At 36.2% G+C, this 22,627-nt stretch overlaps 1 protein-coding gene across 1 annotated transcript in view; it reads left to right on the plus strand.

Annotated features, from left to right (window-relative positions):
• The window catches only part of Mrps9 (mitochondrial ribosomal protein S9), a 68,622-nt gene that overhangs the window by 6,902 nt on the left and 39,093 nt on the right, over positions 1–22,627 (plus strand). The window contains exon 2 of the mRNA XM_042695519.1: positions 9,873–10,052. Coding sequence (XP_042551453.1) covers positions 9,873–10,052 — 180 coding nt within the window. The remainder of the gene's footprint in view (positions 1–9,872; positions 10,053–22,627) is intronic.

A 22,627-nucleotide genomic window follows, 5' to 3' on the forward strand; every position in this document is an offset into this window, starting at 1 on the left:
ATACACTCAGGGAAGGAGAATATTGCACAAAGCTTCAATATCAGGCAGCAGAAACACTGGTAGCCGCCTTGAAACCTACTTTAAACAATGAACATCCCCATGTTCTTTTGTTAGTGTCTGGCGCTAGGGCTTTTCTATGCAGCTGCTTTGTTAGTCTTTTTATTTATTTTTTATATATATATATATATATATATATTTTTTTTTTTTTTTTTTTTTTTTTTGCATCCGGTCGTGGGACCTGAACTCTGGGCCTGGATGCTGTCCCTCAGCTCTTCAGCTCAAGGCTAGTGCTCTACCACTTGAGCCACAGAGCCACTTCCGGCTTTTTTTCTTTTTGCTTATGTGGTGCTGAGAAATCAAACCCAGGGCCTCTGGCATGCAAGGCAAGCGCTCTACCACTTAGCCATCTTCCCAGCCCTGCTTTGTCAATCTTAAGAAGAAAAAGAGCGTGGCCCCGCTGTGATGCTTAGTGAAATGTCTACAGGTAGCTCAGAGAGGATCATTGTTTCTTAAATACATGGGCCTGGCACAGTGGCGAGTGCCAGTAATCTCAGTATTTGGAGGCTGAAGTGGAAGGATCACTTGAGTAAAGGAGTTCAAGACCAACCTGGGCACATGGTGAGACTCCCTTCTTCATCTCATAGCAAGATGCCTCAAGTCCAGGAGTTCAAGACCAACCTGGGCACTATATAGTACGACCCCCTTTCTTCTTTTCTCCCAGCACACACATACACAAACATGCACATGCACACACACGCACACACGAAGTTTTGTGTTTGTTTTTGTTTTTGCTGGTTGTGGGGCCTGAGCTCTGAGCCTGGGCGCTGTCCCTCAGCAATTCTGCTCAAGGCTAGCACTCTACCACTTAAGCCACAGCACCACTTCCAGCTTTTCCTGCTTATGTGGTGCTGAGAAATCAAACCCAGAGCCTCATGCATGGAAGGCACTCTACCACTGAGCCACCTTCCCAGCCCACATGAAATATTCTTATACATGGGCTGTATGTACATATACTTGTGTGATGTGTATTGTTCATATGAATGCTTTTTGCCAACTAGAACTAGTAGCCTAAAGAAAATACAGTATGGGGCTGGTAAGGTGGCTCAGTGGTAGAGTGCTTGCCTTGGATGCATGAGGCCCTGGGTTCGATTCCCCAGCACCACATAAGCAAAAAGAAAAAATGCCGGAAGTGGCACTGTGGCTCAAGTGGTAGAGCGCTAGCCTTGAGCTGAAGAGCTGAGGGACAGCGCCCAGGCCCAGAGTTCAGGCCCCATGACCAGACCCCCCCCCCCAAAAAAAAAAAGAAAAGAAAATACAGTATATAGCCTAGCCAGTATATTTTTCTCTGAGCAGTAATTGCTCAGAGATGGTTAAACTTGCAAGGTTGTTTAATTTTTATAATTTTTAATTTTCTTATTGTCAAGGTGATATACAGAGGGTTACAGTTACATAAGTAAGGTAATGAGTACATTTCTCGCCAAATTGTTACCTCTTCCCTCATTTTAAAGAATTTTTTAATGAGAAACTTCATGTGAGTAAAAGAGCAGAATAATAGAAATGAGCCCTGTGTATTTGTCAGCTAACTTCAACAGTTGTTTTCCCAGTACTGTTTCATCTCTTTCCACTTTCTTCCAACCCAGCCTTAGATGTTCTGTTATATTACCTGTATTTGTGCATGAATTCTAACAGATAACAGATTTTTTTTTTTTTTTTTTTTTTTGTCAATTGTGGGGCCTGAACTCTGGGCCTGGGTGCTGTCCCTCAGCTCTTTAGCTCAAGGCTAAAGGCTCCACCACTTGAGCCACAGCGCTACTTCCGGCTTTTTCTGCTTAAATGGTGTTAAGAAATTGAACCCAGAGCCTCATGCATACAAAGCAAGCACTCTACCACTGAGCCACTTTCCCAGCCCCACATAACAGACTTTTTAAAACATAGTCTCCATGACACTATCTTATCTGACAATGAACAATAACTTTTTAAAAATATCTATTACTACTTCCATGTTTCCCTAGAAATCCCAACAATAACTTTTGATAGTTGGCTTGCTTTCATCATGATTCCAACAAGATCAATATATTTTACTTGATTAATGAACATGTTAAGTCTCTTTCTTTATAACCGTTTCTGGAATTAATATAAATGGTGGACATGTTTTAGCAATTTTAATTTAACCTGGCACCCAATTAACCTTTGTGGCAATATTCAGTTTTCTGAGAAATTGATTGATTCTTTTTCATTCAACACAATCTAGAACAGCTGAAATCTGGGGCTCTAATTACCCATCCAAGGTAGCCTCAGTAAATAGTCCTTCCTTTGAGATCTTGAGCATAGAGACAATTCTGTTGAAATCCCACAGTTTCTTCCTGGCCATATTCTAACTGCATTGGACTTTATATAGATCAGTGGAATTTCTGCTTGATCCTGCCTGCTTTCAGGTGTGGTTGGGGTGGGGAGGGGAGGCAGGGGGGGGGGGGGAGGGAAGAGAGGGTTCCTAATAGCATTCTGAGAAGTACCTTTTTTGCTTTGGTAAACTAAAAGTGCTTTTTTTTTATTTCTTTTTTTTTTTCTGCCTGTTTCCAGAGACCTCTAATTGATACAAGCATAAATCTATTCAGAAAGGTTACTGTAATCATTCTGTTGGAGTGCTTTTGTTGTTTCTATTCACATTTTCTCTAATGTGACTCTTTACCTTTTTAGAAATTCCTCAAAGTACTTCTTTCCCCGTTTTTCTATTCACAGTAGTAGCACATACTTCTTTGTTCATTTTTATCCAATTAATCTAAAAGGGAACTCCTTAATACTGCTAGAATACCAATGAAGTAATATTATCACTGGCATTTGGCCAAATTTGGGACATCACTGCTGTCAAGATGTGTCTGCTTCTTTGGCAGCATGCTTGATTGAAATTATAGTTGTCTGACCTACTGATTATCTTTTAAAAGAAACAGATCTGTCAGGTTGTAACTATACTGTTCCATAAACACAAAGTCTGACAAAAATTCTTTCATCATAGCAAGTTAGAAATCAAACCTGTAAGTGGGGCACTAGTAGCTCAAGCCTGTATTCCTAACTACCCAGGTGGCTGAGATCTGAGGATCACTCTGGCTGGAAAGTTCCTGTTATCTCCAGTTAACCAACAAAAAGCTGTAAGTGGAGCTTTGGCCTGGAGCACTAGTCTTAAGCAAAAATACTTAGGGACAGGGCTCAGCCCTGAGTTCACTCCCAGCACCTGGCATAAAAAAAAAAAAGAAAAGAAAGAGAACCATAGAAAAAAGTTATTAGGAATTGTTCTTAACAGTTGCAAATTCCCTTTGGAAATTTGGTTAACGATCAGAAGTTTGGTTGAAGATCTGGCTTTTTTCCACTTTCAGACTCACCTAATTTAACAGATGAATTATACCAATGAATAATAGACTTACTTGAATGTAAAGATTTTTGTATGAACTTGCTAGGATAATCCAAAACTTTCAATAAATATATTCAAAAGCCAACACTGATGTTGTAGCAGTTTTGTACATTTTTGTATAGTTTTGTACATTTAACAAGTATTATTCATTTCTAGGATATCATATTCTTAAGTGCTGTATACATAGGTCTTTGAAAAGGCTTCTAAAGAGCTTTTATGAAAAAATAGCAAATTAGAGATATATTTAAAGCCCTTTCTAAATGACCAACAATAAAATATTTAGTAAATATATTTAAATCTTATTTATATTAGAATAGGAAAATTGCTACCTGTGTCTCAACCACCATAGGATATAGATAGGTTCAAATTTTTAAATCAGGTGGAAAAAACAAATCTTCAAGTCAGTAACCAAACCTTTTTTAAAAAGGTGGCACTTAATGCTTTAGGGTTTTATTTATGTGGTTCTTTTGCTCCTTAACTTTAAAAAGGTGTACAGGGAGTTGCTTGGAAAGATAAAGATGTAGTAGTATCAAAGAAGAAAGAGAACTGTGGATGAAATAAATAATGAGGAAAATGCAAAGGGATATTTATTCAGTATAATGAAAGAACTACAGTAGTCCCCACTTATTTGTGATTTTTTTTTTGTTGTTGTTCCAATTACCTGTGATCAACAGCAGTACAAATGTATTTGTCTTGACTCAAGAAACAGACTTCATTCACATACCTATATCATTATGTGTGGTGTTAATTTTCCTTTTATTAGTCATTATGTCAATCTCTTATTGTATAGATTAGGTTTTCCCATAAATATATATAACTGGAAGAAGTATATAGGGATTTGGAACTCTCTGTGACTTTAGTTGTAAGTGGAAGTGGTGCTGCAGAAAGAGGGGAAACTTGTAGAAGAAAGGTTTAAAACTACAGAACATAGACACTAAGGGTAAGAAATAAGACCAGGAGAAGCTGCTGTATATGGAGAGCAGAATATTGCATGACAGGTGAGCATAACAGGTCAGTGAGATTTCAGTGGGTATTATGTTATTTTTAGAGCTGCTAGGGGAAATACATTAAACATTTTATTCAGAGCTTCCTTAGTAAAATAAAGCAAAATATATACTCAAATTGCCAGAAAGACAAATTTAAAAATCACAGATTTTTTTTTTCTTCCTGTAGAATGCAAGAAAGAATATAAAGAACATGCTTTTAAAAAATGGAGAAGGTGGGGCTGGGAAGGTGGCTCAGTGGTAGAGCGCTTGCCTTGCATGCATGAGGCCCTGGGTTTGATTCTTCAGCACCACATAAGAAAAAAGAAAGCCAGAAGTGGCGCTGTGGCTCAAGTGGTAGAGCGCTAGCCTTGAGCTGAAGAGCTGAGGGATAGTACCCAGGCCCAGAGTTCAGGCCCCACGACCAGACCCCCCCAAAAAAACAAAAAAAAAAAAATGGAGAAAGTTTGATGTAATCCCAAGAGTCAGTTCTTGCTCTTATTTCCTGAATAAGTTGAATCCTATTAAGAAATAAATGCATTTTGTATCACCAAGAGTCTTGCCTGTGTTTTCCTCTAGTTGTTTGAAAGTTTCAGGCCTTAATATTTATATCTTTGATCCACTTAGAAATAATTTTTGTATAAGGAGAGATGTAAGGGTCTAATTTTAGTATTCTACATGTACATGTCTAGTTTTCCAGTCCTATTTGCTGAAGAGGCTATCTTTTCTCCAACATGTCTTTTGGTGTCTTTGTTGAAAATTGAATGGCTATACTATGTGACTTATTTGTGGATCTTCTGTTCCATTGATCTTTGGTCTAGTTTTGTACCAGAACTCCCATACTGTTTTTGTTACTATGGCTCTGTAGTATAATTTGATGCCAGGTGTTGTGGTACCTAGCATTGTTCTTTGTTTATGTTTGCTTTACTTTGGCTGTTCAGTCTTTTCTGCAACCATACACAGCATAAACAACGAGCAGAACCAAGAGACAATCATTCTGTTACTCCTAATCAACCATTCTGCCCACTCTTTGAATGGGATAAAATGCTAGTTATTCATCAGATAAAGGACTGATATTTAGGAAATATATATATATATATATATATATAAAGAATGCTAAAAATTAAACACCAAAATAAACAATCCAATTAATGGACAAATGAACAGTCAGACAAATAGTCTTAAATACATAAAAATGTTCACCATCCTTAGCCATAAAGGAAATGCAAATAAAAGCAACACAGATCCTTCTTATCCCAGTGAGAATGACTATAATCAAGAAAACAAACAACAGGAAATGTTGGTGAGGAGTCGGGGGAAAAGAACCCTTATATATTGTTGGTAGAATGTAAATTAGTGCAGCTGCTATGGAAATCAGAGTGGAGGGTCTTCAAAAAGTAAAAATAGAACTGCCATATTATATAGTTATACTTTCCTGGGTATATATCCAAAAGAATAAAAATCACTGTACAGTAAATCTAAAGAGCAGTTTTATTTATGGTAGCCAAATAATAGAACCAGCCTAGCTACCCATTAGCTGATGAATGGATGCAGAAATGTGTGTGTGTGTGTGTGTGTGTGTGTGTGTGTGTGTGTGTGTATACATACACAATGGACTATTATTCAGCCATAAAGAAGAATGAAATTAGTTTGTAGAAAATTGGATGGAGTTGTAAGTCATGTTAAGTGAAATATGTCAGACAGAGAAATGACATATTCTCTCATGTGGAAGATAGACCTAAAAGAAACCTCAAGATGACATCAGTGTAAAATAGACAGGTTTTTTCTTTTTTTTTTTAGGGGCGAGGGCAGTGTGACCAATAGGAGGAGGAAGGTTGAAAGAAGGCAGTAGAGGGAGGAATGTGATTGAGGTACCTCATGCACATGTATAGAAATAGAAAAATAAGACCTGTTAAATTGTTAAAAGCAGGGAGATAAATAGGAAGGAATGATAGAGAAGGTGAATTTGGTTGGAGTACCTTGTGTGTATGTGTAGACATACTACAATGAAACTATTTTATGCAATTAACAAGAATACCTCTAATCCTAGCTTGGGTAACTGAGGCAGAAGGATTATAAACTTGAGTCCAGGTTGAGCTACATATTAGTCCCTATCTCAAAAACCAAAAAGAAAAAGAGAAAAAAAATGGGAAAAGTAAAATTTAAGACAGAAAAGCTGTGAAAAACCATTGAAACTACTGTTTTATCTACTAATAGATAGTACTTTAAAAGGAGAAAATGCACCTAACATGGCCTAAATTTTAAATGCAAAGCATTTAAATATATGTTGATTTCCATCTACTTTGGTCTTCTGGTTCACAAATATGCTTTAAAGAGTGATATTTAATTTCTTTCCAATATTTTCATGTCATTTTTTTCTGTCTGCACTTTAACCACTGCACCATTGACATTGAATATGAAGTATAATTTAATCAAACCTACCTCTGTACTCTCAGCAGGCCATCCCCTTTATTCCACAAAGAAAGCAGTAGCCATGAGGTAAGAGCCTCTGAGCCTTCCGCCTACTCTTCACTTAAATGTTATTTTGCTCCTTTGCATAGAGAGACTTTTCTTATTTTAACACTGATCATCTCTGCCATCTCCCCTACTCTGATGATGTCAGCACATGTCTCTTGAGGATTTCTAAGAGTCCTCTACTCCTACCTCAGCTCACATCACTCCTGTGTGCCTGCCCAGAGTTATCTGCCTCCTGAGGTGTCCGGCATACATCTCAAACGTATAATCATTCTTTTGGCAATGGAACTTGGGGAAAATTACCACTTAGCCGTAGGGGATGGATTTTAAGACTCCTAGTGGATGTATTAAATTTCAGATAGAACCAAACTCTTTATGTCCTGTATTTTTTTACCAGCACATACATAACTATAGTAAGTTTAATTTATAAAGTAGGCATACTAGGAGTGTAGCTTCAATAATTTATAATATTCTACTGTACTGAATTCATCCTTCAGACAAGGGGTAACTATTGTACATGTGAGTCATGATCTTATTGCTCACCAATAGTAACATTCACTGTCTTTACAAAGTATTGTTTGAAAATATAACTTGATTTATAATACTTCATGTAAAAAGCAGAAACTCCTTTGTGCTCTTTTAAGGAAAAATAAGTTACAGTTTAAATAGTCATTTCTTTTTTCTTTTCTTTTCTTCTTCTTCTTTTTTTTTTTTTGTCGATCATGGGGTTTGAACTCTGGGCCTAAACTCTGGGCCATTTCCAGTAGTATAGTGGAGATAAGAGTCTCATGGCCTTTCCTGCCTGGGCTGGCTTTGAACTGTGATCCTGAGATCTCAGCCTCCGGAGTAGCTAGGATTTACAGGTGTGAGCCACCAGCGCCTGGCTTAAATGGTCATTTCTTACCCATGAAAGCATAGAAAGAAAAGTCATTATATTACCCTGGAAGCATTTAAGAACATAATTCTTAACTGCTAATTGAGTATTCTAATATTTTTCCTGTTTCTTCCTTATATTTGTGACAAATTTCTGTACAGTGACCTAATTTAGAATCTTCAGAGAGGAAGTGGAGGGATGGGCTGGTAAATTATTTATGTGTAACAGATTTTTATGTTTTTGAAAAAGGAAATAAGTACATTACCAAAACTACAGTTAGAAAGCATGAATATTTAGAGTTGTTGGGGCAAGAATAAAGATTTAAGAAAAGCCAGGGCCAACTAGATTAGTTCTAGTTATATCCAGCTACAGAGCAGGGAGATGTCATTTGAAAACATCTTTTTAATTCTTTAGCACAATGAAGGCGAAATACAAATATCTTGAAAGGAAATTCCTAGTTCCATAGAGTAAAAGGACCTAAGTCATTGAGATATAATTACTGATGATTTAAAAGATAGGAAACGTTAATTTCTACAGTTAACATATTGTACCAAATTAGAAGAAATCCTCACAGTGTTTATGAAGTAATTTCTTCATTATGTCCATTGAAAAGAGGGACTAAAGTCTCAGCTATGCAAAACCTCCCCCTTTAAGACTTACAGAGAAACTGAAGAGGAAAGAGGGATGGCCAATAGACACATGAAGAAATGCTCAACCTCCCTAGCCATAAAAGAAATGCAAATCAAAACAACATTGAGATACCACCTCACCCCAGTTAGAATGGCTAAAATCAAGAATTCTAATAATAACAGATGCTGCAGGGGATGTGGACAGAAGGGAACCTTACTGCATTGTTGGTGGGAGTGTAAACTTGTTCAGCCACTTTGGAAAGTAGTATGGAGGTTCCTCAAAAGAGGAGGTTCCACATAGAGCTCCCCTATGACCCAGCAATCCCACTTTTGGGCATTTACCCAAATGTTCACAAACAAGACCACACTAAAGCTACCAGCACAACTATGTTTATTGCAGCATTATTTACTATAGCTAAGATATGGAACCAACCGAGATGCCCCTCAGTAGATGAATGGATCAAGAAAATGTGGTATATATACACAATGGAATTCTATGCCTCCATCAGAAAGAATGACATTGCCCCATTTGTTAGAAAATGAAAGACTTGGAAAAAATTATATTAAGTGAAGTAAGCCAGGCCCAAAGAAACATAGGTCCCATGGTTTCCCTTATTTGCAATAACTAGTATATGTCTGAGTCAAGCAGAAAGGGTCAGTTAAGTTGCTGTTAGGGAAATGAACCCTAAGATATGTATTCAAATGTTTTTTTCTTTCATGCAATTGTTTCTAACACATTTATAAGATTATTTCTTTGTTGCTTTGTATGTCCCTCCCCCATGGTATAACTCCTGCTTTCACTGTATTTGATGTTGTTATAATTTGTGGAGGGGAAGGGAAAAAAACAGTTTTTTAAATAGGGATACAGGTGGACCCATTGCAACAACGAGACGTACAAGTAGTTTGTCGAATGTTATGTCGAAAACGAACTTTACAACTTTGGTGGGGGGCGAAGGGAGGGAGGGTTGGGGGGGATGGGGAGAGGATGGGATAGGAAGGGGAAACGAGGAAGCTACAATGCTTGATAAGAAATGTACTATTAGCTTGCCCATGTAATTGTAACCCCTCTATACAGTATTTTCACAATAAAAAAAAAAGACATTTGACTGCTTTAAACTCATAGGCTATGTGACCCTATAGTCTGGGGGGTGTCACACCAAGGATGTGTCCCTTTCTCCTAAGTCTTCACTTGACTGCATATGCATATCCCTCCATATGTGTCAAATGTCACAGCTCATCATCTCTTACCAATCATCACCAAACACGGATGTTTGGGCTTTGATGTGTTAAAAATGCTAGTAGTTTAACTTGTTTTGTATGTAAACTTTTGTGCAGGCCTCGATTTGCAACAACTTTCTTAAAGGGACTTTATACTTTGTTTCTGGACTCCTAAGGTCTGAGCACTGTTATAAAGAAGATAGCTGTTTTTTTTTTTTTTTTCTTTAGAGACAGTAGCCTAATAGATCACTGTTTAATTTCAATTTTTTTATTTGTATTTTTTTTAGCTATTAAGACTAGTACATACCACGGTTGTAACAACAAAGAAAAATGTTCCAGCCATGAGACATGAAATGTATACAGAGGAATTTATTAGAAAGCAGATTGAAGAGTTCAACATAGGAAAGAGACATTTAGCCAACATGATGGGAGAAGATCCAGAAACTTTTACCCAAGAGGATATTGATGTAAGTACAGTGAACTCTACTGGAAAAGTAATTGCTCTAAAATTGTAGATATTGGAAGTATTCTTCAGCATAAACCCTTTCGTTCTATATAAATTTTAATCAGGTTCAAACAGAGATGCCACTCTGCTTGAAGCAACACAAAGTATGTTGAGTTTTATATTTGAACCAGAAGTAGATACTTTTTATCAACTTAAATATGTACTTGAATTTTCAAAATGAGGGGATAGATATTTCAAGTGATTTGAAAGTTACAGTCAGGATTTCATTCCCATTTCTCTCTTGAATTAATATATTCCTAATAATATTGGCCAAAAATACTTTTTTTTTTTTTTTCTTGTGACAATAGGAACAATGGAACTCGGTGCCTGGGTACTGTCCCTTAACTTTTTTTGCTCAAAGCTAGGGCCCTACCATTTGGGTCACAGCTCCACTTCTGGCTTTTTGCCTCTGAACAATGAAATCCTCAGATCTCTGCCTCCTAAGTAGACATGAGCCACATGGGCCCAGCTAAAAAAATTACTTTTTTTGTTGTTGTTTGTGGGGCTTGAACTCACTGCTTGGGCACTGTCCCTGAGCTCTTTTGCCCAAGGCCAGCACTCTACCACTTTGAGCCACAATTCCACTTCTGGTTTTTGAGTTTTTAATTGGAGATGAGAGTCTCACAGGGACTTTTCTGCCAAGGCTAGCTTTGAACCACAATCCTCAGATCTCAGCCTCCTGAATAGGTAGGATTACAGAAAAAATTACTTTTTATCTCACCCTTTCTCTATGCATTTGTGTCCCCTCCTTTTTGCCTCTCTCTCAGTAAGTTTTTTTAAAAATTGGTCTGAAACATAGATTTATTTCAAGTAGTAAGAAAATTAGTGGCTCTTCTCAAAACTACTTTGTTTTTACTGGATATCCCAGAGTAAGTAACAGGAATTTAAGAGTAACAACTTTGAAGCTTTTCTGATTTTTTTTTAAATTAACATTTAATGTCCTATGGTATTTGGTATTTCACTGAAGAATGGCATCTTCCTACAGTATAATTTAACATTTTATGTCTTTTTTTTTTTTTTCTGATCCTGGGACTTGAACTTGGGCTGGGGGCTTTCCCGGAGCTTCTTTGTGCTCAAGGCTAGTGCTCTACCACTTGAGCCTCAGCATCACTTCTGGCTTTTTCTGAGTAGTTTTTATTGGAGATAAGAGTCTCATGGACTTTCCTGCCTAGGCTGCCTTCAAACTGTGATCCTCATATCTCATTCTTCTGGATAGCTAGGATTATAGGCATGAGCCACTGGTGCCTGACTCATTTTATGTCATTTTTTAAATCTTTTGCTTGGTATGCTTGCTTGCCAGAGTTTTGGCTGGTGGTGCACCCTTCTGCAGAAGTAAATTTTACCTTGCTGGGGCAATTCTTTATTTTCATGTCCATTGTTGTGACTCCAGTGGTTTTTGGAGAGCATATTTATTTATAACAATGGTACCATGAAGGCAGAATTCTCAGATTTCAACAAGCCCAATAGTCTTGTTGATCCCTTCCATCATGGGAGACCATAGCAAAAAGACTCCATCTATGAAGCAAGAATGTGCTCGAACCAATAAATTGCAGCTCTTACTGTTGCCTTGAGCTTGGTATTTTCCACATCTAAAGCAGATCTAAATCTGATATACCCCCAAAGACACAATATTCAAGAACCAACACAATGCCACAAGTGGGAAATTTCATACCAGGGAAAAGCATCAGTATGACCCAGGCTGGCATTTATTAGCCAAGAATACACTGAAGGAAAATCACACAGAAGCTTTAACAATGAGAGGAGAGTTTACACAGAATAGGTCTGAGACCAAGACTCAAACGTGGTATCTGCCTCCTTCACTCATTGACTAGTGCTCTACCAATTGAGCTACACCTCCAACCCAATGTCTTTAAAGTGAATGTCTTTAAAACCCACCAAAGCAGTGGGAAGACTATGAGAATAAGAGAGGATTTACATGCTCTGCTGAATTTATACATCATCCATGAAAACCAAAGCAAACTATCCCTCCAAACAAAATAAACTTTGTTCTGATGAAAAGAATTATTCACTAAGTTTAAAGTAACCGTTTGAGGCAGGTGATATATCATAATATGTACGCCAAGAAAAAAAATTCCAGATAATTTCCTTTATTTGCAGTGAGTTCAAACAAATATTAAAGTAAAAAATTCAGATCATTTAAACAAGCAGACAATTAAGGGTATCAAAAAAACAGTCATGAACCGTGGAATAGAAGGTACCTAAAAATATAAATAATTCATTTTTGTTGTTTTTCCTTTTTTTCTATATTATGTGTCAAAATTTTACCTTTGCATGTCAGATGGCTTTCTTTCAAATGCTTCTGCTTCATAATTTCCTCAGTTTCTACTTTCTCATTTTTTGTGGATGTTTATAAAACAACTGAAGAATAAGAGACCCATGTTTCTCTTTAACTATCCTTAATTAAACTTTCAGTCAATAGGAGAAAAAGTGCTATGCTTTGCTCAATAATAGAAATACATTCTTACAACTGTATCATTAACTGGTTTTGTCATTTGTGAACATCATAGCATACACTTAAACTAGTAGGGTTGGCAACATCACTGTCCAGTGTAAGATTATAGGGCCACTGTAATATATGGGGTTTGTCATTGACTGCAAAATCATTATATACCATGTAGCTGTGCAGTTGTTTCTTAGTTTCGGTGGGAAATTGGTTATAGGACCCCATGTCATAAAATGGTGAAGCACTTACATAGACCCTGTACACATTCTCCTAAATACTTTAAATATTCTCTAGGTTATATATAAAAGTTTGTGTAATGTAAATGTTATTTGTATAGATAGTATAAGGATTATTCCATTAAAAAAAGACAAAAGACTTACATGTCTTCGGTATCCAAAGAGAAAACTTCTAAGATTTTAAACTTTGAACTTAGTTATCTTTCTTCATTTGGCCTCCTTTCACAAATCACAGACATCCCATATTATTCAGATTATTTATATAATGTTCAGCTCAGCTGCATATCTTCAAAAATTGTGCCTTTCAAGAAAAATGGAAGAAAAATAACTAGTGTCTATAGACAACAAAAACAACAACAGAAATGCACAAGTTTTTTTTTAAGAACCCAAGAGTAAAAACAAGCAATAAATATTCTTCTTCCCCATTTTTCACTATGCTCCCTTTAAAAGGTTGATAGTGAGCCTGTTGTCGTGGATAGTTATACTATAGAGTTTTCTTTTCCAAGTAGAAGCACATCTCTGCTTCCTTATGTCTTGTTTCCCAAAACAACATCTTTTATTATTTCCTTTTCTTTTTTTTCCTAAGTAACTGAGAAAATGCACATGCCATTTAAAATGTTCAAATTATTGGTCTTTAGTGTTCAGAGTTGTGTAGACAGATAAATACAACTTACTTTGGACTGTGCATATCCTTCCAAAATAAATTTCCTGCCCTTTAGCCCTCATTCTCTCCTTCTTCCATTTCCCAGCTCTAGCCATCTACTTCCTATCTCCATCTGTAGATATCCCTTTTCTGGACATTTCATATAAATAGACTCAATTAGGGTTTTTTTTCCTTTTCTTTTTTTTTTTTACTTAGCATGTTTCCAGTATTTATTCACATTGTAGCATGTATTAATATTTTATTCCTTTTACTGAGTAATTTTTGTACTGAATTAATTGACAACATTTTAATCATCAGATGGTGGCATTTGTATCATTTCCTTTTTTTTAAATATTAAATTTTATTTTATTGTAAAGATGCTGTATAGAGGGGTTTCAGTTGCATGTGTAAGGTAATGAGTACATTTCTTGTCGAGCATTGTTACCTCCTCCTTTGTTTATCTCCTACTATCTGTTCCTTCCCCACTTCCCCTCTCACTCTTTTTTTTTTAATTGTGAAAATACTGTATAGAGGGGTTACAATTACATGGGCAAATAATGAGTACATTTCTTATCAAGCATTGTAGCCTCCTCCTTTGTTTCCCCTTCCCATCCCCCAATCCTCCCCCTCCCCCTCTCCACCCCACCACCCAAAGTTGTAAAGTTCGTTTTCGACATAACGACTTGTACATCTCATTGTTGCAATGGGTCCACCTGTATCCCTATTTAAATGATTTGTTTTTCCCCTTCCCCTCCACAAATTATACCGACATCAAATATAGTGAAAGCAGGGGTTATACTGTGGGGGAGGGACATACAAAGCAACAAAGAAATAATCTTATAAATGTGTTAGAAATAATCGTATGAAAGAAAAAAAAACATTTAAAATACATATCTTAGGGTTCATTTTCCTAACATCACCTTATCTGACCTTTTCTGCTTGACTCAGACATAAACTAGATATTGCAAATAAGGGAAACCATGGGACCTATGTTTCTTTGGGCCTGGCTTACTTCACTTAATATAATTTTTTCCAAGTCTTTCCATTTCCTAACAAATGGGGCAATATCATTCTTTCCGATGGAGGCATAGAATTCCATTGTGTATATATACTACATTTTCTTGATCCATTCATCTACTGAGGGGCATCTGGGTTGGTTCCATCTCTTAGCTATGGTAAATAATGCTGCAATAAACATAGTCGTGCTGGAAGCTTTAGTGTGGTCTTGTTTGTAAACATTTGGGTAAATGCCCAAAAGTGGGATTGCTGGGTCATAGGGCAGTTCTATGTGGAGTCTTTTGAGGAACCTCCATACTGCTTTCCAAAGTGGTTGTCATTTCCATTTTTGTTATTATAAATAATACTGCTATGAACACACATGCTATGAACACAGTATTTGTGTAGGGCATGTTTTTACCGCTCAGATGTATACTAAGATTTGACCTCATATTTTTTCTAAGAGTTTTATACTGTTAGCTCTTCTATTTAGGTCATTGATTCATTTTGAGGTAATTTTTTTAATATGATATGAGGACGGGTCTGGCTTATTCTTCATATGTGGATATTCAGTTGTCATTAGTTTAAAGGACAGTTATTTTTCCCTTGGAATCCTTTTGTCTCTCTTACCAGCATTAGTTGAGTATAAATGTGAAAAACTTACCATTTCAGTTCCTTTGTATTATATGACAGTACTAGTTTGTCTTGATTACAGTAGCTTTCTAGTATATTGTTGAATTGGAAAGTGCAAGCACTCCTACTTTATTCTTTTTTTTTTAAACTTTTTTCTGAAGATAATTGTGGTACTCTGTACTATGAATTTCTATATGAAATTTTAAGGTTGGCTTGTCACTTTCTACAAAGTAGCACCTAGGATTTTTGATAGGGACAATGCTAAATCCCTAGATCAATTTTGAGGATACTGCCATTTTAAATTTTCTAATCTATGAACCTGTATGTTTCTTTCTGTTTAGATTTTTAGTTTCTCTTAGTGATGTTTTCTAGTTTTCAATATAAGTATGCCACTTCTTTCATTAAATTGATTGGTTAGCTTAATTTTTTTTTTTGGGGGGGGGGTCGGTCATGGGGCTTGAACTCTGGGCTTGGGCACAGTCCCTCAGCTCTTCAGCTCAGCTCAAGGCTAGCACTCTACTGCTTGAGCCACAGCACCACTTCCGGTTTTCTGAGTGGTTTATTGGAGATAAGAGTTTCATGGACTTTCCTGCCCAGGCTGGCTTTGAACCACAATCCTCAGATCTCAGCCTTTTATGTAGCTAGGATTACAGGCATGAGCCACTGGCGCCCGGCTAATTTTTTTTAAATCCTACTTTAGATCATTCTCACACTGGTAGCCACCAGTATCAGTCTATTGAAAGTTTATTCCTTTCCCAATAAACTTTCCTGCTAATCAATTTTGTGTCTTGCCTTAATTCTTCTCATGTGATTGTAAGCATCAATTTTGATTAGCTGCGTTGAATTTCTAGAAGCATATTTTGGTGCTATTACTTGGATGAAATATTTTGGGTCTACTGAAAGGAAATCCATTGTCTCCTCTTCCTGTTTGAGGTTGAGGTGAATGAAATTATGCTGTCTACCTCTGTGTTTCAGACACTTTCCTCTTACATGGCATCTCCTACTTTCTTGTTTCTACCTCGTGACTAGGATACTTTTCTTATCTTTGACCTGGATTCTTTCTTGTATGTGGCTCAGATGAAATATGTTTAAGATTTGATCCTCCTCTAGGGCATTTGATCCTTCTCTACAGCATCCCTATGGGATGGCCCTTAAAAGTACTTTGTCAAACTGAGTTAACTTTTCAAACTTAATGGATCCTAGGGTAAACTCGGAGATAAAGATGATGAGCCAGGCACTACTTCAAAACAGAATGACCTATGATATCCTAACTATACAATACAAGGTGACATGTGTGTCCTGTTTAAGACTAACTACTATGTGTTTATGTTCCAGACAATTAAGCCAGTATAACTAAGCCCTGGTCAATACAGTGTCTGACTCTGCTATAAACTTGGAAATCTCCTATCCTCATGATCCATGCACATGCATGGCTTCTTAAATAAATAGATGGTTATGATCTCCAAAGGATGTGTCCACTTATACAAGGTCCATATTTTCACTAATAGTAAAAATTTAAAATCCTGCTATAGGTAAAACTGTTTTCTTATAGAATTCTTCACTGATTTATAAATCTATATATATAATATAAATATTGCATATTGATATTAAATGTATAACTTTGCTGAAGTCATTTACTAAGTTCCATAGTTTTTTAGTGCATTCCCTAGGATTTCTGTTATGTGTCACCCATAGTACAACACTCTAGGTATACATTCTGTCACTTAGAATACTTTTACTTCTTTGTTTCCAAACTGGTTGGCTTTTACTTCTTTTCCTTACCTAATTTACCTGGCTAAAACTTGTAGCAATGTTGAATGGAAAGTGACAGCAGACTTTCTTGGCTTATTCCTGACCTTAGTGGGAAATTTGTAATTCTTTCACAATAAAGTATAATGTTATAGTACTGATGTCTAGCTATAGTTTTGTGGGGTTTTTTGGTAGATGCCTTTTATCAAGTTCAGGATGTTTTTTTAACTTTTCAGCTGAACTTTTCTGCTGTTAGTAGATTGAATATTGTCAAGTACTCTTTCTGCATGTTTTATGATCATTTTTCCTTTCGTTCTACTGATAACGATGTTAATTTTCAGATGTCAAACCAACTTTATATTCATGAGAGAAATTGCACTTCATCAGTTTTTTTATTTATGTATGTATATATTTATTTATTTAAACAAGGACTCTATGTACCCAGGATAGCCTGGAACTATACAGACTGACCTCAAATTCAAAATCCTCACAGTTTTGGGATTGTAGACATGTGCTACTACATCTGCTTAATTTGTAATTTTTTTAAGTTAATGTCTTTGCTTTTGGTAGCAGAATAATATTGTCATTGTAAAATGAATTGGCTAGTGTTCACATGTTAGAAAATTTTATGAATATGTTATTAATTCTTTTAAATTTTCAGTTTAAGTTTCTTAGTAAAACTGTCTGGCCTTGCAAATTCTTTGTGGATAGTTTACATTTTTGTTTTAGCTTTTAACTTTTTTATTACTTACTATTTGCTTTTTAATAGCATTTAATTGCACAAATATGGTCACAAATGATCATATGACACCCTCTGTATATTCTTATCACCTCCCTTTTTAAGACAATTTTAATAGGTTTCTCTTCCTACTTTCCCATATTTGTGTTATATACTTTAGTCTGTCACCCTCTCCTTAAACTTTCTACCCTCCTATTTGTTCCCTGCCCTACACTTTCTGCCCTTTTTATTTATGTCATTAAATTTTTTTTCCAGATTCCATGTATGAGAGAACTCTGACTTATTTTGTTTAATCATTTATCTCCAGTTGCATACATTGTCATACATAATTTCATTCTTCTTTATGGTTGCATAATAAGCAATTGTGGATACATTTTCTTTAGCAATTTGTCAATTGTTAAGCACCAGTTTGTGCTACCAGTAATGGCCCCCTAAATTTGTTGGAAAGTGGAGAGGGCATATAGTACTGACTTCTGGGCTGGAGAAGGAGCAGTGGAGATCAAGCACACTCTGCTTTCCCATTTTCCAGGTTTCAGACCCTGTCCGACATTAACTGCGTATGGGAGAGAAGAAGCTGAGGTAATCTCATGATACGGGGGACCTCAGAACTGCTCTCATTCATTGTCTGTGTTACACTCAGACACTATGGCATGGTGTTCTTGGGCTCGCTCAGCCATGATTAGTCCTTGATTCCAAAGCAATTGATCCCTTCTCAAGGAGGGCCCTACCTGTAATACATAAAGAGTGACAAATGTCTTGCTGTTCCAAAGCCACAAGGGAGAAATCACTATCATACCAAATCCCCAGACTGGATATAACGTTTTCAGACTGTGTGGTTCCATCTCTTTGTTGCTTTGTTACCTTGTAATTGTAGCTCTGTCATTTCTCTCCCAGGGAGCTGTAGTTGGAGTTGAAAACTTTTTTTCTCTGTTGCCTTCCCATTGCTTTGTGCTTTCCAGCTGTCCTGTTGCCTGTTTTGTGATTCTGAGGCTCTTCTCTTACTGTCTTCAAAATAGTCTCTTTTGTTAACCTGACTCTTCTCATTCAGGGAGTCAAACAGAGGGAGCTTCTAATCCCCACTGTTTTGCCCAACCCTCCTTTTACTGTTTTCTGTCAAAACCCAGCCCTGAGCTCCTCATGGCCTGTGTTAACAGTTAACAGTTCTCCAAAGCAGGTCCTTTACCACCACCAACCCACCAACTCCTTTTTTTTTTTTTGTAATGGGGTTTGAAATCAAGTTCTACTCTCACTTGGCTTTTTTTTTTTTTGCTCATAGCTGATATTCTATCACTTGAGTTACACCTCTAGTTCTGGCTTTTGGGCTGGTTAATTGGCAAAAAAAAGTCCTCAAGATTTGTACACTCAGGTTGGCTTTGAATTGTGATCTTCAGATTTCAGCATTACTGTGAGCTACTGATGCCTAGCTCATGCAGCTCTCCTTTTTTGGATGTACCCAGGGTATAATTAACCTATTGAAAGGAACAGAGTCATATTTCTATCTGAAGGAATAAATATTTATACACAATATTAAAAATGAATTCTTTTGTTTGGAGTGGCTAGTTTGTTGCTCATATGTTTACTGAATATGAGTTTTAAGATCTTAAAATTATTTTCTGAGGGTTTAATTTATGCAGAGTAGACATGATCTATAATTCAGTTGCCTAGTTAAAAGTCTAGACCTACTATAATTTTGCCATTATATTCAGATCAAACCACTGATTATTTTATGTATTTTAGAAACTTGATTTTTGCATACTACTCAGTTGCTAAAATAATAAGAGCCCAAGTGATTTATGAAATATATTCATTGCAAAATTGTTTTAAGATTTGAAACAATTTTCCTATATACTAAAATCTCTTCAAATGTCTTGTTATAGTGTCTACAGTATCCACATTATCCTTTTAATATTATTTTGAGAAATCTGAAAGGATACTGTAAATATAGATCATATAGAACCTTATTATTAAATTGATATTGTTTTTAATAAATCCATTGCAGTTGAAGTACCATAGAAAGATATAGAACCTGGGATTAGAAGATTCCTTTTAGTGTCACAAGCATGGCGTTGAGCAGGTCACAGCTCTCTGCCACTTGATTTTCTCCCCTCTGATATAATAGTATCTGCTTGCCCACCTCAGGATGAGTTAGCAGTAGGAGATGAATACAATGTGTTACTGTGCTCATCACTATCAGCAATAATAAGCACAGTCTACCATAACCAGAATCATTCCCTATCTGTTATTGCCTTTGTCACACAAATCTTTCATGCCTCCTGAGGCTGAATGCTGGGAGAATCACCAGCACTGCTGTTGAGTACATTGATTTACCGTTGATCAGCTTAAAGGGGAGATTGCCTTTCCTGTGGGGTGATATGCCTCACCTTGCTTGGAATCTAAAAGCCCATATGGAAGTGAGTGCGCCATTTTCCTTGACACTGGTGACATAATTCTGCCACGCTAGACTTTGCTGCAAGTGATTGATCAGCTTCACTGGGTCTCACATTTTATATCAATTAACTCTTTTGGCATTTTATTAATTTTAATGGATTCCCTCGGCATCTGAGGAGATGTAAAAGCCAAAGGACAGTAACAACCGGCACTTCTCGAAGCGTTACAATTACATACCCATTATACTTCCCTGCTCATTTGTTTTTGAAACTATTCTTTTTATAAGAATTTTGACTGTATCTGTGAACTAGGAGAGGCAGTGCAGGTGACAAGTCTTATTTAGATTTCCATGCTGAAAAAAAAATACGCTTCATTACTTCCAAAGACAAAAACCATTTATCCAAAATAATAAAAATACATTTTAACCTCCCTTTGCAGTTACCTATTTGGAAGTTATAATGTTTTCTTGTAAAATGTTTGACTTTAGCGGATAAATTAAAATTAAGCAGAGTAACTCTTACTTAGTACAATTAGGAAATTAGATATTTCAAAGAAGTGAATTTTTCAGGTATAAGAAAGGTATTTTTAATTATGATTAGTAATAAGACTTCTACCACATATTAAAAGGCTGTATGTCTGTGAAATGCTAACAGGGAACCTAGTATATAGCGTTATATTTAATCTTCATAAAAACCTTTGGAGGTAGGCATCTTTTTTTAAATTGTTAAGGATACCAAGGAAATAGAAGATACTTTATCCAAAGACTGTGTTCTGTTTTCCAAGGTTAATCTTTTGAGAAACATTTTCTAAAATAAATTGCTCTCTCCTGTCTTTACTAGTATGGTGAATATATTTTAACTAAAAGTACCTTAAGATTTTTGTTCTCACTGTGGTTGTTAAACCCTGGCCATGGCTGGTAGTACACATTTATCCCTGTACTGAATGGACCATGGATGCTTGAAAACTGATTCTTGTCATCTTTTACTGTCAAGAAGTCTTGTGTGGTGTGTCTGTCTTTAATCGCTCTCACCTGCCTGCCAGCCTTCTGGTATAACTAAACTTGTTAGACATGTGAATTAAAACTAAGAGTCCTTGGACTCCAGGCAAAATCCATGAATTTATGCCAGCTATTGTAGCTCTTCATAAGTGTTTTTTTTTTTTTTATTGGTTTCAGGGTTTACAACTTTATTTCAGAGAAATGAATTTGAATCAAAGTCTGGCCTCACTTTGTATACCATACCTAATTTATGCATGAATTTGTGCAAAATATTTCTTTAATGAGGAGTTTGGAAGAGCATAGAGAGTCTTAGTAAAAATAAAAAGGAAATGTTATGGATAACATTTCTGAGTAAAAATAATTCTTTTTTATTACTGGTATTTTACTACTGGTACTTATTTACAATATTTGGAAAGCTTATTATTATTAAAAATGCAGGATCTGGAATTTTAAAAAATTATCTTGCTATATTAAATGCTTAGTCTTTTATTAAATTTATATGAAAACTATTTTTAGTTTGTATAATAAAAATTAGCAAAAGTTATTGACAGGTATTTTTTCTGATTCAGAATAATAGTTTAGTGTTGCCTAATTCCTTCAGTTATATTGAAAATAATTTATTCATTGCTCTTATCCAGTAAACTACTCTAATGCTACTGATAACTGTTAGAAGGTCTATCGGATAAAAAGCAGGTATTCTTAACAATTAATAGTGTATGAACTGTTTCAGGAAAAGTAGTTTGAAAGTTTGAAATCTTTTGAAAATAGATCTTAATGCTAAGGTTCAGAAGTTCTGTTCCACAGCTTTTCACAGGTTACTGCTAAATGTTGATGAGTATGTAAAAGCTATTTTGGATTCTATCAGTATTGTTAGAGTAATCTGCCAGATGTGACACTGAGCTGTGTGGGCTTTGTCATACAGTGGAAAGGAGTAGTAAGAGTCTGTGTGTCTGAAAGCTGTGAAGAACTAATTCCCAGAGTGTGTTGATTATCACATGCAGAGCAGGATCAGTTTTCCCTCTTGACCCCACAGCCAGGTGAATAGTGCAGTCAGGCTTGTGGAACATTATGGATGTTGGATCACATTGCTATGTTACAACAGTCATGGGTACTAATGATGGCCAATCAATCTGCTCTTTTGTGTTGTTGCAATTCTAAATTTTTTGTTGTTGTTATTTGGCTATTGTGGGGCTTGAACTCTGGGCCTGGGGACTATCTCTGAGCTTTTTATGTTCAAGGGTAGTGCTCTACCACTTTGAGCCATGGTAATACTTTCAGCTTTCTGGTGGTTAATTGGAGGTAAGAGTTTCATGGACTTTTCTGCATGGGTTGTCTTCGAACCCTCATCGTCTTATCTCAGCCTGCTTAGTAGCTAGGATTACAGATGTGAGCCACCAGCTCCTGGTGAGAGTAAATCCTTAGTGTACCAAAAAAGTTCTTTTACTTAGAATCATGCTCTTGACACAGAAAGTTGAAGACCACTGATACTTACATCTTCCTTTTTGAATTAAGCATATAGTCATTATAAATTTTAGGTTGGAGACACATTTCTTTTAAATATATGAGTACAGAGTTGCACTTGTGCTTACTAATGTCTGTATTTGGGAATTAAAAGTTAAGTTCTACATTACTATAGAATTTCAGGAAAAAAGCCAGCAAATTGATATATAACACTGCTGAGATCTACCAATT

The sequence above is a fragment of the Dipodomys spectabilis genome, unplaced genomic scaffold (genome assembly GCF_019054845.1).
Source record: "Dipodomys spectabilis isolate Male_0828 unplaced genomic scaffold, ASM1905484v1 ptg000187l, whole genome shotgun sequence".
Classification (NCBI taxonomy): Eukaryota; Metazoa; Chordata; class Mammalia; order Rodentia; family Heteromyidae; genus Dipodomys; species Dipodomys spectabilis.